General features: G+C 50.4%; 1 protein-coding gene across 1 annotated transcript; it reads left to right on the top strand.

Annotated features, from left to right (window-relative positions):
• The first annotated feature begins 1,113 nt into the window (after window positions 1-1,113).
• On the top strand, window positions 1,114-2,436 carry GJA8 (gap junction protein alpha 8). Its single transcript, XM_016143225.2, has one exon. It carries the CDS (start codon window positions 1,114-1,116, stop codon window positions 2,434-2,436), a length of 1,323 nt encoding a protein of 440 aa, XP_015998711.2.
• The last annotated feature ends 10,284 nt before the right edge of the window (window positions 2,437-12,720 follow it).

The following is a 12,720-nucleotide window of genomic DNA, read 5'->3' as shown; positions in this document are numbered from 1 at the left end:
TCTGTTAAAAGAACGGCATCTTGCAGACCCTAAAACCTTTCATTCTTGCAGGACGCTAAAAGTGTCCGAGCGAACCATCCTCACTGTATAACTCGATTCCTTCCCAGAGCACTCTCTCCATTCCTCAGGTTTAAAAGAGCAATAATTATAATTCTAAGATACTGCTCTCGGTTTGCAAAGCTATTAAGAAGGGTTTGCACATTTCAACCCAGAAAAGAGAAAACGTAAATTAAGAATGCGAGAGTCGGAGAACTGCGTGGCTCTGATCGCAGTCGGTGAATCTCCGGGGTGTCACGAAGCACACTGAGCCCGGGGATCAGGCAGACGGAACTGCAGCCGTCTGATCATAACAGATCCATCTAACCCCTCCGAGCCGCAACTTAGTTAACAAAAACTTACAGGTCTCTCATTATGTGCTGGGCTCTGTGACAGGCATTGAGCCCACAGCCCGCAGCCGGAAACAAAGCAGGCGTGGGCCACACCCGTGTGAAGTCCCGCAGGGTCGATCAGGTGGAACGAAATGACAACGCAGGCCTGTCACAAAATAGACGTTCGATCGATTTGTTTCCTTCCACTTCTCTTCAAACCTATGGTCATTATATAATCTCAGCACAGTCACAAGTAAGATGGTCACAGACAATTTCACAGACACAAGAATTTTTTTAGGGGGGGGGAGGGGAAAACGAATGTCATGATCCGGGGTATTTTTCAGCATTGCGCCTCACGAACCTCACTCGGTTCTCCTGCAGTCCTGATTTAATTCCGCGTAACCGCGGGTTTCTATTTATGGTCAATAATGAACCTTTATTTCGGGGCGGGGTTCGGGGGGATTGTGCACATATTGCCTCATCTATCCTGTTAGACCGCTCGCGAGGTGAATGGGAACAGTTACCACCCAAACGCCCTCGCGGACGAGGACGCTAACGAGAGCAGAGTCCTCCCGTCCCCTCGTCCCAGTCTGCACAGAGGGAGCCCCTAGCAGGTGCCGCAGGCAGGTGGACTCAGAAAGCAGAGGGGGACCCCCCCCCGAGAGTCAGGCGACACGGAGGGCCCCGGGGGGTTGGGCGGCGGCCGCTCAGCTTCTGCCCTGTCCCCCCTCCAGGTGGGTGAGCGATGGGCGACTGGAGCTTCCTGGGGAACATCTTGGAGGAGGTGAACGAGCACTCCACGGTCATCGGCCGCGTCTGGCTCACCGTGCTCTTCATCTTCCGCATCCTCATCCTGGGCACGGCGGCCGAGTTCGTGTGGGGCGACGAGCAGTCGGACTTCGTGTGCAACACCCAGCAGCCGGGCTGCGAGAACGTGTGCTACGACGAGGCCTTCCCCATCTCCCACATCCGCCTGTGGGTGCTGCAGATCATCTTCGTGTCCACGCCGTCGCTCGTGTACGTGGGCCACGCCGTGCACCACGTGCGCATGGAGGAGAAGCGCAAGGAGCGGGAGGCGGAGGAGCTGTGCCAGCAGGCGGCGGGCGACGGCGGCGAGCGGGGCCCGCTGCCCGCCGACCAGGGCAGCATCAAGAAGAGCAGCAGCAGCAGCAAGGGCACCAAGAAGTTCCGGCTGGAGGGGACCCTGCTGAGGACCTACATCTGCCACATCATCTTCAAGACCCTGTTCGAGGTGGGCTTCGTCGTGGGCCACTACTTCCTGTACGGGTTCCGCATCCTGCCCCTCTACCGCTGCAGCCGGTGGCCCTGCCCCAACGTGGTGGACTGCTTCGTGTCGCGGCCCACGGAGAAGACCATCTTCATCCTGTTCATGCTGTCCGTGGCCTCCGTGTCCCTCTTCCTCAACATTCTGGAGATGAGCCACCTCGGCCTGAAGAGGATCCGCTCTGCCTTCAAGAGGCAGGTGGAGCAGCCGCTGGGGGACATTCCCGAGAAGTCCCTGCACTCCATCGCCGTGTCCTCCATCCAGAAGGCCAAGGGCTACCAGCTGCTGGAAGAAGAGAAAATCGTGTCGCACTACTTCCCCTTGACCGAGGTGGGCATGGTGGAGACCAGCCCGCTTTCGGCCAAGCCTTTCGGCCAGTTCGAGGAGAAGATGGGCGCGGGCCCCCTGGGGGACCTGTCGCGGGCTTACCAAGAGACGCTGCCGTCCTACGCGCAGGTGGGAGCGCAGGAGGCGGAGGCGGAGGAGCCGCCCGCGGAGGCGGGAGCGGAGGCCGAGGCGGCGGAGAAGAGGCAGGAGGCGGACAGAGTGAGCACCGAGGGGCAGGAGACCGGCGAGCCGCCGGAGGGGGAGAGAGCGGAGACCCCCGGGGCCGGCAAGGAGGCGGAGAAGGAAGAGCTGCAGGCCGAGAAGGCGGCGAAGCAAGCACTGCCGGCTGAGAAGGCGCCCTCCCTGTGTCCCGAGCTGACGGGGGATGACACCCGACCCCTGAGCAGGCTGAGCAAAGCCAGCAGCAGGGCCAGGTCAGATGACCTCACCGTATGAAGTGATGCCGAAGAAAGAAAAACCGCCCAGCTGACACAGGGCGGTGTGAAAGCAAAAGAGACCGCAGTGATTTGAGTCTGCTGCCCCCCCTCACCCCCCGCCCCCCCCAACACACACGCCCCTGGTTGGACAGGCATGCCATGGGACGATGCACGCCGTGCAACCAGGAAATCGTCTCCCCCGTAAACAAGCGCCACCGAGACTAAGCCAGTGTCCCATCAGAGTTCCCAGTCTCTCTCTCGTGCCTGCCCTGGTCCCCTGCCCCAGCGGCCCCCAGGGACTCCACTTTCATCCCCGTTTCTCCAAAGACACCCTTCCGATCGGAGCTGTGGTTGCCCCATAGCTCTGTACTAGTCTCGTCTTGAGCTCGTTAACTCAGCCAGGCTTCGTCAGGCCGGCCCTTCCCTGACAGACACCACGTGCCCAAATGTCAGGGGTCCCTGATGCAGATGCCTACGGGATGCGGGCAAGGGAGCTCGGTGGGCGAAGCGGGCCTGTTCTAACGCCCTGGGGACTGGGGCTGCCCCGTTCCAGGTGGTGGTACCTGGTGGTGTTACCTGGCCATCCAGTAGTTCAGAAGAAGCCTGAAGCCCAAACTTCGAAGTGAAATCTTCAACATTTTTAGTGTTGCCAACCAAATCTTAAATATGCCATGTGCGCCAAAATGTGTGCAAGCCAGCTTGAACCTGTGGGCACCTGCTTGCACGGTCACCTTACACCAGCGAGCCCAGCTTTCCTCTGGAATTGGTCGTTTGTGGTTTCAACTTGTTCCTGTGGCTTCCGAACCCCATCGCACCATTCGGAGTGTTTGGTTTAAACCGTCAGTCCGGGAGATGCCCAGAGTTCTCACTGTCCTCTCTTTTAGGTCACTGTGGCACCTGGGTTCTGATGCAATTGTATCCCTCCTATCGGTGGGACTTCTGCCCTGGGTAGCATCAGAGAAAGAAATCAAGACCCCAGACCCTCTCTCCCTTCAAGCTAAAAAGGCTTTGAGACTTGGTCGCAATTTTCTCTCCCGAAGCTAAGAAGCCCTTTTCCTTCCTCTCCTCTTTCAAAATCAGTGCTCAGCCTAAAATCTACACCTCCTTTTACTGAGAACGGACAGCGAGCCCAGCTTCGAGCCGGAGGGTACCTGCCCGCAGACCCGTCTTGAGTCGAGTCAGCTCTCAGGCGTTAGACATGCACAGCGAGGGCCACCAGAGTGGCACTCGGGGGAGCCGCTTACGGAGTGGGAGTCCAAGCAGCCAGGATCCTAAAGTCCAATCCCAGGCCAGGCTTCATCCCTGGGAGAGACGTAGAGGCCGAAGGGAACAAGACGGGTCCCCAAGGTCTCCCACCCTTCGCCCCCACAACCAATACTCCTCAAACTCAGAGTCCAGTCAGGGAGAGTCCTCAGGTCCAAGTACATTTTCACACAGGGAGCAATTTTACCCAGAGCCAATCAAAGCCAAGAGCAGAGGGAGAAAGTCATCACCAAGATGGTCCATCTAAACTCCAGTTACGCTTCAAGGACTGCAGTGCCAAGGCTAAGGCAGTGGGTGATAAAAACCGAGGAGACATGGCAGGGATCTGGACAGGAGACCCTCAAGGGACCCAGAGGAGGTGCTCAGAAGAACCGCCTCCATCCTACCTTCCCTCCATCCAGCACCAGGTGTGCAGCTGTCCTGTGCCGCTCTCAGGTGTCTGCCTGCCTTTCATTCCAGGTGTCCCTTTCCGGAGCAAAGCCTCCCCCAAAACCAGTCCTCTCCGTGACGCATCCCTGGTCTTTGGTGGCCCCTTCTGAAGCAGAGTGGTCTGCAAATCAAACTCATTCCAAGGTCTGATCTTTCGATGGTTACTCCGGGGGAAATTTTACATTTTAAAAGAGAAAGCCTCAACGATGTTCTGTCCGGGTCAATCCAAAGTGACAGCCTTTAATGAAGGAATGTATCGGGCGGTGGTGTATTTATCCTGCAGACATGTGACTTTCTGGTTGTCGCTTGAACCAACGCCATTGCACGCAGACCTCCTTCTGGGTGGTGAGAAAAGGAACCGGACCTCAGGCCCGAGAGCCGGACCGGCCATCACCTACACCGGCGGCGGCACCGTCGCTCCCACTGCTTTGTTCACGAAGATCCATTCTGAGAAGGTACAAACTCAGAGCCTGAGAAAGAAGAGCCTGATCCTTACCAGGATCCAGTGTCTGTCTCAACTAGGACCTAATCCAAACCAGAAAAGAGAAAGAAAACTGTGCTGAGCGGAGTCTGCCGGGGCCGCTGGAGAGCTGTGGCAGGCCGCTGGCCCCCGGTCTCTGCGGGGCCCCGGGTGTGTGAGCGAGCGGATTTCCTCGCAGGACGCGGCATCCTGCTCCGGTGTCTCTACCGACCGACCCCGCCACCAAGGAGGTCGCCATTTTCCCTTAGTCATCTCGACGAAAGAGGAAGCGTATTTTGAAAGAGACAGACACAGGAGGCATCGAGGGACTGGGTTTTTTTTTTTTTTCTTTCCATTTCTGCCATTCTGTCACCCCTTAACCTCTCTGTACCTCAGTTTTCTGTCTACGGGCTAGAGATGGCATTTGCCACCGACCTACCTCCAGGGGCATCATGAGGATTAATGCGTTGGCTGCCACACCTGGAGCCTGCTGAGAGGTGCTGCTCCCTGAGGGGTTCCTCCAACAGCGGGGAGACTCGGCGGAAGGGCAGGGGGATGCTTTTCACCTGTCCCCCTCAACCTGCCCTGCAGTTACCTGGCGAGATCAGTTTTCTCCGAAAAGACTCAAAAGAGAATCTCACCCTCTTAAGTTTAGTAGGAACCTAGGGCTCTTTGACCTGGAGAAATGTCCGGAGACAGATTGGTGATTTCTCTCATCCTCTGGAAAATGTCCCATCTTAAGTGGCCACACAGCTGCTGCCAAGTTCCACTCCCGAGCAGCTGAGTGTCTGTGAGGCCCTTACTCTATGCAGCCCGAGCCCTCAGTATCTGTTTTGAGGCAAATCATTATGACCGACTCAGGATTATTATCCTTCCGGGCTCCCTTAGGTATAGCTTTAAATCCTGCTCCCGGCCCCTCCCATGTTAGACGAACCCCTTAGGGCATGTGGACCTACCAATGAAAAGAAGCATTAGACAGTAGGATACTGAAAGGGCCTCTCCCACTGGAATAAAAGGGCCGATAGCTCCATAGCAATGACAACACCTCTGTCGGGCGATCCGTGACCGGAAGGGATAGAGTCCCTCCAAGTTCAGGGAGGAAGTTTTGAGCCTGGCCTTAGAATCCCCATGCCTAGCACCTGGGGCGTTCTAAGAAGGCCCGTATGCTTCTCACCGTGACCGCGTCTCTTGACCCACAGGTGAAGCATCCAACAGAATTAGATAAATATTTTTAGATGTGGCTGTGACCCGGGGATCAGATTTTCCCACAAAGAACAATGATGTTCAAGTCAGAAGTGTTGGCCGCCCCTTGTTGACTCTGGGGACCCCAGGATGCCACTCACCTTTTCCACATGATAATTTCCCCTCAGCTAACTGGGAGTAACAAGTTTTTGTGAATCGATACCCAGGAAACACTCCAAGCATTCTAGAAGAAATGTTTTTGTTTGTTTGTTTGTTTGTTTTTTTAACCCGCTAATTTGAAAATAAAACAAAAGAAGGAAGGCCTTATCCAACCGGTCAGAAGTCCTTATTATAAAATGCATACTGAAGCAATGACAGTCACCACCTTCGACCACGCAGATCATTAACTATGAGACTGATAAAAAGTGAGCCAATCAGTAAAGTGAAAGGAGTAAATTAAGAGGAACGAAATGTCAACATTTCTGTAGTCTTGAATTCCTAAGAATTATACCACAAGAAAAGAACATGTTCAATCGTGTACGAATTTGTTGCCGAAAATGATGCTGCAGGCACTCAGCTTCCCAGGGCTCAAGTGCAGAGCTGTGCGAGCCCCTTAGACAGTCTCTGACTCCTGGCAAAGGGCGACTGTGGGTCCTGAACGAACTGCAAGCAGAAACTCTCGGTCCACACCCTGTGGAAGGCCTGGGGCAAGGCTGGTGCTGAGCGCTCTCCACAGTTCCTGAGGGTCACTGGGGCATGGGGAGGGGGAAGGGTAGAATGAGCATACCACCCACACGCACCTCCCACCCCTCTCCCTGACCTCCTCTCTCCTTCCCCTGACCCTGAATTAGCCCTTTAGGCCGATTGTGTACAAAGGATCACACCACCCTGTTAGCCAAGTTTAGATGAAAAAGGTTTGCCTGGTTGGATGGAAACTCCTCTGAGCGTAAAAACAATCTGTAAAACGAAATGAGTGTGTGCCTAGAAGTGATAGCGAAATAGTCAGGGAAACGGTCCCTTCTCGTAATTACTGTATTATAACCAGATATGGAGTTGGGAAGGAAGGAGAAAAGAGAAAGAAAATTCTAGGTTCAGCAGTTAGATAAGAGGAAGGAAAGATTTTTATGAAAGACAAGGCAGGCTCCACCACCCTAGACGTCACAGCTCCCTTAGCCAGAGAAGAGGGTGCCCTGCAGTGGCAGTGGTCACTGGGGTGGCAGTGAGGTCTACTGTAGGCTCCAGCCCCACTGCCCTCTGGGAGTTCTCCAGGGCAGACAAAGAGAATTCTGGAAGAATTCATAGAGTTTCCTGGAGGGAAGAATAGATGCTCCATCATCTTTTTCTGCAAATGTTTCCATCTGTGAAATAAGATCAGCGGAGACTCCGCTCAGGAGCGCATTCATGAGAACTTCCTGTGGAAATCTCTGGCAAAGGCGACAGGCTTTACTGGGACCGTGTCCTGACTTCTCCAACCTTCCACCTCCTTATGTCGGAGCTAATAGTCACCTGTTAGACTGTTACCAAACAAATAAAACTAACTTGACTTTTCACCACCTTTGTGTTTTCTTTCGACCTGTCAGCCAAGCTAATCTGTGAAGAAACTGACCACCCCGGTTTCTGGTTGTTCTTCCTCTGGCATTAAGGAGTTGGGGAACAAGAGGGCGGGGGTACAGGGAGGGAGCCAGCAGTCTGCTGGTAAACACTTAACAACCTGCTCCCTCCAGGGTGAAAGGCCCTGGTTTGTCATGTTTGCCAATTACCTTGGTGTAAATTCTCCCATCAACACCAATTTCAAGCAACCAACACAAGGTCACTCAACACCGACACGGAAAGAGACATACACAACATGATAAACTATGCCCACCGTACAATAGGTATAAATAACTCCAAGAGCATGGATAACAATTAAATAAAGAAGGGAAGAGCTTTCGGTATTTACTACTTTTATATCTCATATTTTTCATTAAGTTTATGTCACGAGGTCACAGTGAGATAGTGACAAGGCCTGCAGTTCCAGAGGCTTGCCTGGGGTGTGGGGTCACCCACTCACTCACACGGCTCCGACGAGCGCTGGCAAGTCAGTTTCTCTCCATGAGTCTGCCTGAGGGTCCTCACCAGCTGGTGGCTGGTTTCTCCCAGAGCAAGTGATCCCAGAGATCATGGCAGAAGCCTCAGTTTCCTTTATGACCTCACACTAGAAGTCACACGCCGTGACTTCCACCATATTTTCTTGGTCACTTCCCCTCAGACTACCCCAACTACTGTGGAGAAAATAAACTAGAAAGGGGTAAGATTTGAGGTAAATCCATCAATTTTGGCTCTTTTCTTCTTCTTCATCTTTTTTTTTTTTTTTTTTATGATTGAATCGCACATATGGTATGTGTTCTAATCTGCTCCAAATTCTTTAGGAAGTAGGCAGGATTTGAACGATCAACGGTAACTATTATGTGAGTTCCAGATTACTGTATAATTGTCACCATGAAGAAAGCCCTCGGCCAAGGATAATAATATATGGACATAACTCCGTTGGCCAAGACAGAATTCTGAGTCTCTTTCGTCTTTCGTTTGTTTCTCCCTGCCCCCACCCCCCACCCCCGGCTTCTGTTTTTCTCTAATACCCAGCTTTCCTGAAAACTTCAGTTTTTCTAATTCATCCGAGTTTTCCAGTTGCGTTTCTCTCCCTTTCTCATTTGCTACACCGGTTAGATCTGTGGATGGGCAGAATTCCTCACCATGATATTATTTTATTATAACGAACAACAAATAAAAAAGCAGACCGCGGCAATAAATCATGGTATAATCATACGATGGATATTATTACTGAGTCAATGAAATGTAAAATCTTCAGCATAAGAAAATACTCATGATACATTTCTAAGTAAAACAGTACACAGCCAAACATTATATTATGCTCACTGTATCCATTTGGGAGAAAGGGAAAAAGTATATGTGCCTGGCTGTGGGTATATATAACTGAGGCACCAAGAATAAGAACGAATATTCCAGGTGTTGGCAATACACCAGTATGGAGCTCCTTTGTGGTCATTTGACCAAAGTTATGGTGGTAAATCACAGCCGGTAATAAAGATGGAGGCATCTCAAAAATGAAGAAATGTGCACATCTGTTCATTATCCTGAAAAGAGATGAATTCTGGAGCTCAAAGTGGTGGGGAGGCCAGGAGGGCAGGAGACCCAGATTTAAGTGTGGAGAAGTTCAGAACAGTTATGGAAAAGCGTGAACATCTATTACTTATAATTATGGATTTTAATTCACATATTCAATTTTAAATTTCCTCTGTCTAGATCCTTCCCTTTTATTCACAAATTATATGGATCAAATTAACTCTGCATGAGAATTATATTAGTAGGGAATCCCCAGATGAGTTTTAAAAAATGAGAAAAAATTTAATATACTATGCTTTAAATAATGCCTCTGAGTCTTTCCGAATTTGGGAGATATACAATTATCAGTTCAATTTAAATAATTGGCGACCAAAAGTTTTAAATACACATTTAAACTGATGAGTAATGAAGGAAAACCGTGACTATAAATTCACGATAATAATAATAATGGGTAAAAATTATTGCATACTTACTACAAAGTACTTATTTTTCTAAGGGTTTTTACATGTATTACTTATTTAATCCTTACGATAACCTCGTAGCTAAACTACCATTACTATTTCTGTTTTTTAGATGAGGAAAATAAGGTACAAAAACTTGAGTAACTTGCCCGGGGACACACAACGGGAAAGAATATGGCCTCAAAGATGACCAAACACTTGATTCGGCATTAACTCTAACTCATCAGAAACTATCAAGGGCCTGGACAGAACATCCTAAGTGCATACCGGGTCAGTGCCAAGGTCGACGTATCCAAAATAAGTCTGTAATAAGGGGAAAGATCTAAAGTGCGCAGCCAAGAAGGTCTGAATGAGTGGGGACCAGCCAGGGAAGCTGTTCAGATTACATTCAAGGAAGCTGAGCCTGGGGCATTTTTGAGCCGAACCACAGTGGTTGTTGCTCAGGCTGCTGTTGCCCAGGGTGTCGAGTGAGCGTGCCTCGAGGGGAAAATAAAATAAAATATAAAATATAAAAACAGAGCACACTCTGGCCCTCAGCCACGTTTCTCCAGGCAAATCAGAGCTGACCTTCGCCCCCGGGAAGGCCGCAGCTCCTCCTAGGAAGCCTTTGACTCTCACAGACAGTCCTCCAGCCCTGTCAGCGTCTGTAAGTATCTCCTGGGAAACAGTTAAAACTTCCCAGGAACCACTCTCAGAAATCCACCGGTCTGCCTTAGGACCCATGACTCTACATTTTAAAAAAGCTTCTCAAGCAGTGAGAGTACCAGCTTTGAGAAAACTGCCCCTCTCCGCTTTCTAGGTACGGAGCATAGAAATTATCCTCGGAACCACTGGGAGGTAAGTGCGTCCTCTCTATTTTGGGTTACCTGGCCAGCTTACCTTGGTGGCTCCCTAGGGTATAGGGTGGGGTTCAAGGTCTCCGTGAACCTGGCATAGAAAGGAAAGCCACGTGATTTGTGGACGGAGGCAACTGGAGAAGGTTGCCATGGAACTGTCATATACCACAATATCATATATCTCAAAAGATCCCAAACTAACAGCTGGACGTGAATCTAATACTACATCCCAATAAAAAGTTTAAAAAGAAAATTCCTAACAGAAGTTTCCCGGCCACTGACATGGGCCGGCGCTATGTGTGTGCACGGAGAAGGGGTGCTAGGGTGTTTCACAACGATCCCGTGTTAGTGGCAACTCCAGGGCCCAGGCTTTTTATGAATTTGGATGAAGAGGGGAATTTGGGTAGCTGCCAGGATGGGAATGGTGCCGGAAGGTGAGAGATGACAGAGCTTTGAATAGTATCAAAGCTCTGTTACTATGAAAAAGTGTACAGTATATTGGTATAAATAAACACTGGTCCAAAGACATTGACTGTTCACGTTGTCAGTAAGCTCTTTAATGGCAGATCTATCTGGCTGTCTGGCTGTCAATCTCTCAATCGAGGGTAAGCAATGGCCAGTAGTTATGAACATAAAGAAGTTTGGAAAGCATCCTTGGAAAATAGGACAAGAACTAGAGGCTCAGTCCGAGCTCAGGTGGCCAGACAGTCCTTGGGGGTAGAAGCAGAAGGTCTCACTGTCGAACAGGAGAGCAGTGGCTAGAGTGGGTCGGGAACATAGTACCAGGGTAGGGAAGGGAGGACAAGCCATTTTGGTGACAGAGTCCATCACTGCCAGGAAAGAGACTTGCTTTGAGAGGAGTTTTGATTGGACATTAATCTAGTGCGAAGGTGTCTGGAGACATTCTGCAAGCAAATGCAGAGGGTAGCAGTTCACTGGGTCACCCAGGCCTGTGCTTTACCTAGACACAGGTGTTACAGTAGGGAGAATCCTGAATAGTATCATTCAAAGCCCTGCACGGGCCAGGGGCTCGTGGGACTGCATACCTTTCTCTGCTATGCCAAGTTCACTGAGACCCTGACGCTATCATGCACCCCAGTAAGCCACCAAGGTAAGCCTTTCGCCTTGATATGCTCTCCCAGCATTTTGCACTAACACGTGGCCTTGAATCTCAGAGATGCTAACTTGTGATGTATAGGTAAGTGCTTACACAGTAGCATCTGTGTAGGCATCTACCTGCTTCCTTGATAGATGTAGCCAGGGACACAAAGTTCTCTGGTTTAAGATGTTCCCATAACAGGGCTGCCTCCACTGCTCTCTGGCCTTCTGGATCAGGGAATGGACATCTGATAGGAAGTTTGGGCTGCTTACTATGTCAGAGTTCAATACTTAGAAAGTGAGACATCTTCCCTTGTGTGTAATAAATTTGTGAGTCTCAGTTACTTAGATTGCAGTAGTCTAAGCACTCGGGTCCTAGATGCCAGGTCCACTCCAGGCTGTGCTTCTAGATACTGACAGCAGCTTTGAGGGCAGCCACTCCCACAGTGGGCGACTGCCCTCAGCTGGAGCCAGCTTCTCCGATTATGAGACTCCAGGGACCGCCGCACTAGCTAGAGCCTAGGTGGGAAAGGATAAGCCCCACGTCCATGAAGTAAGCCTTTGTGAAATGAGTATTGAATAAATAATGATTAAGTCTATATACGAGCAACTCCAACATGGGGGGGGGTGCCATCTTCAGACTCTTAAAGAATTATTCTTTGTTTTCAATTAAATCAAACTTCATTTAACTTCCAGTCTTTTGTCCCACAAATATTTCTTGGGGCCATATCAATTCTACCTATATTTTCACGTGAAGATAACTGACGTTACTGGGTCTTCTTCAATTCCTTTCACGGATCCTCATCCAGTGGCTCACTACTGAGCATGCTCCAACCGATCTATGTCCCTCTTAAAAGTGTGCTAAGAAGAATGCAGTACACCAAGTGTGGTCTGATGGATACCGAGTACCGAATCATCACCCCCTTATTAAAGATGGCGTGCTTTTTTCCCTTTCCTTTTTTATTTATTTATTTTTTTGATCACGTCATAAGTTTATGTGGTTAGCTGTATTTGTTAACATCTCACCTTCCCTTCCACTCTTCTCTCGCCTGTAATTGTGCATGTGTTTCTGGAGCCAAGCATACGTTTTCGCATTGAGAACACAATGCCTGACTTAGGGTCTAACTTATTATAATAATCATTATTAATTTCATCTTATTTGCAATGACCATTCCGAAACGGAATTACCACTTAAAACACGATGGAAGCTCAGACTCCACCTCCTTCAGCCTCAGAAATGGAAACACTACTTTGCACTATCCTTGCTTTTGGATCCTTAGACCACTGGGTCTCACCCCGCCTTTTAGCCGGGCCCCAGCTAGTTAGGCCCCGCCCCAGAGCGGCGTCTCTCTCTCTGGCCCCGCCCCAGAGCGGCGTCTCCTTGGCCCCGCCCCCTGAGACTCGGCTCCGGGGTTCACGCGTCCGCCCCGCGGGGAAGCGCTCCGTGCGGC

This window comes from Rousettus aegyptiacus, unplaced genomic scaffold (genome assembly GCF_014176215.1).
Source record: "Rousettus aegyptiacus isolate mRouAeg1 unplaced genomic scaffold, mRouAeg1.p scaffold_m13_p_17, whole genome shotgun sequence".
Classification (NCBI taxonomy): domain Eukaryota; kingdom Metazoa; phylum Chordata; class Mammalia; order Chiroptera; family Pteropodidae; genus Rousettus; species Rousettus aegyptiacus.
The sequence above is the reverse complement of the archived record's forward strand: the minus strand, read 5'-3'. Positions and strand labels throughout refer to the sequence as shown.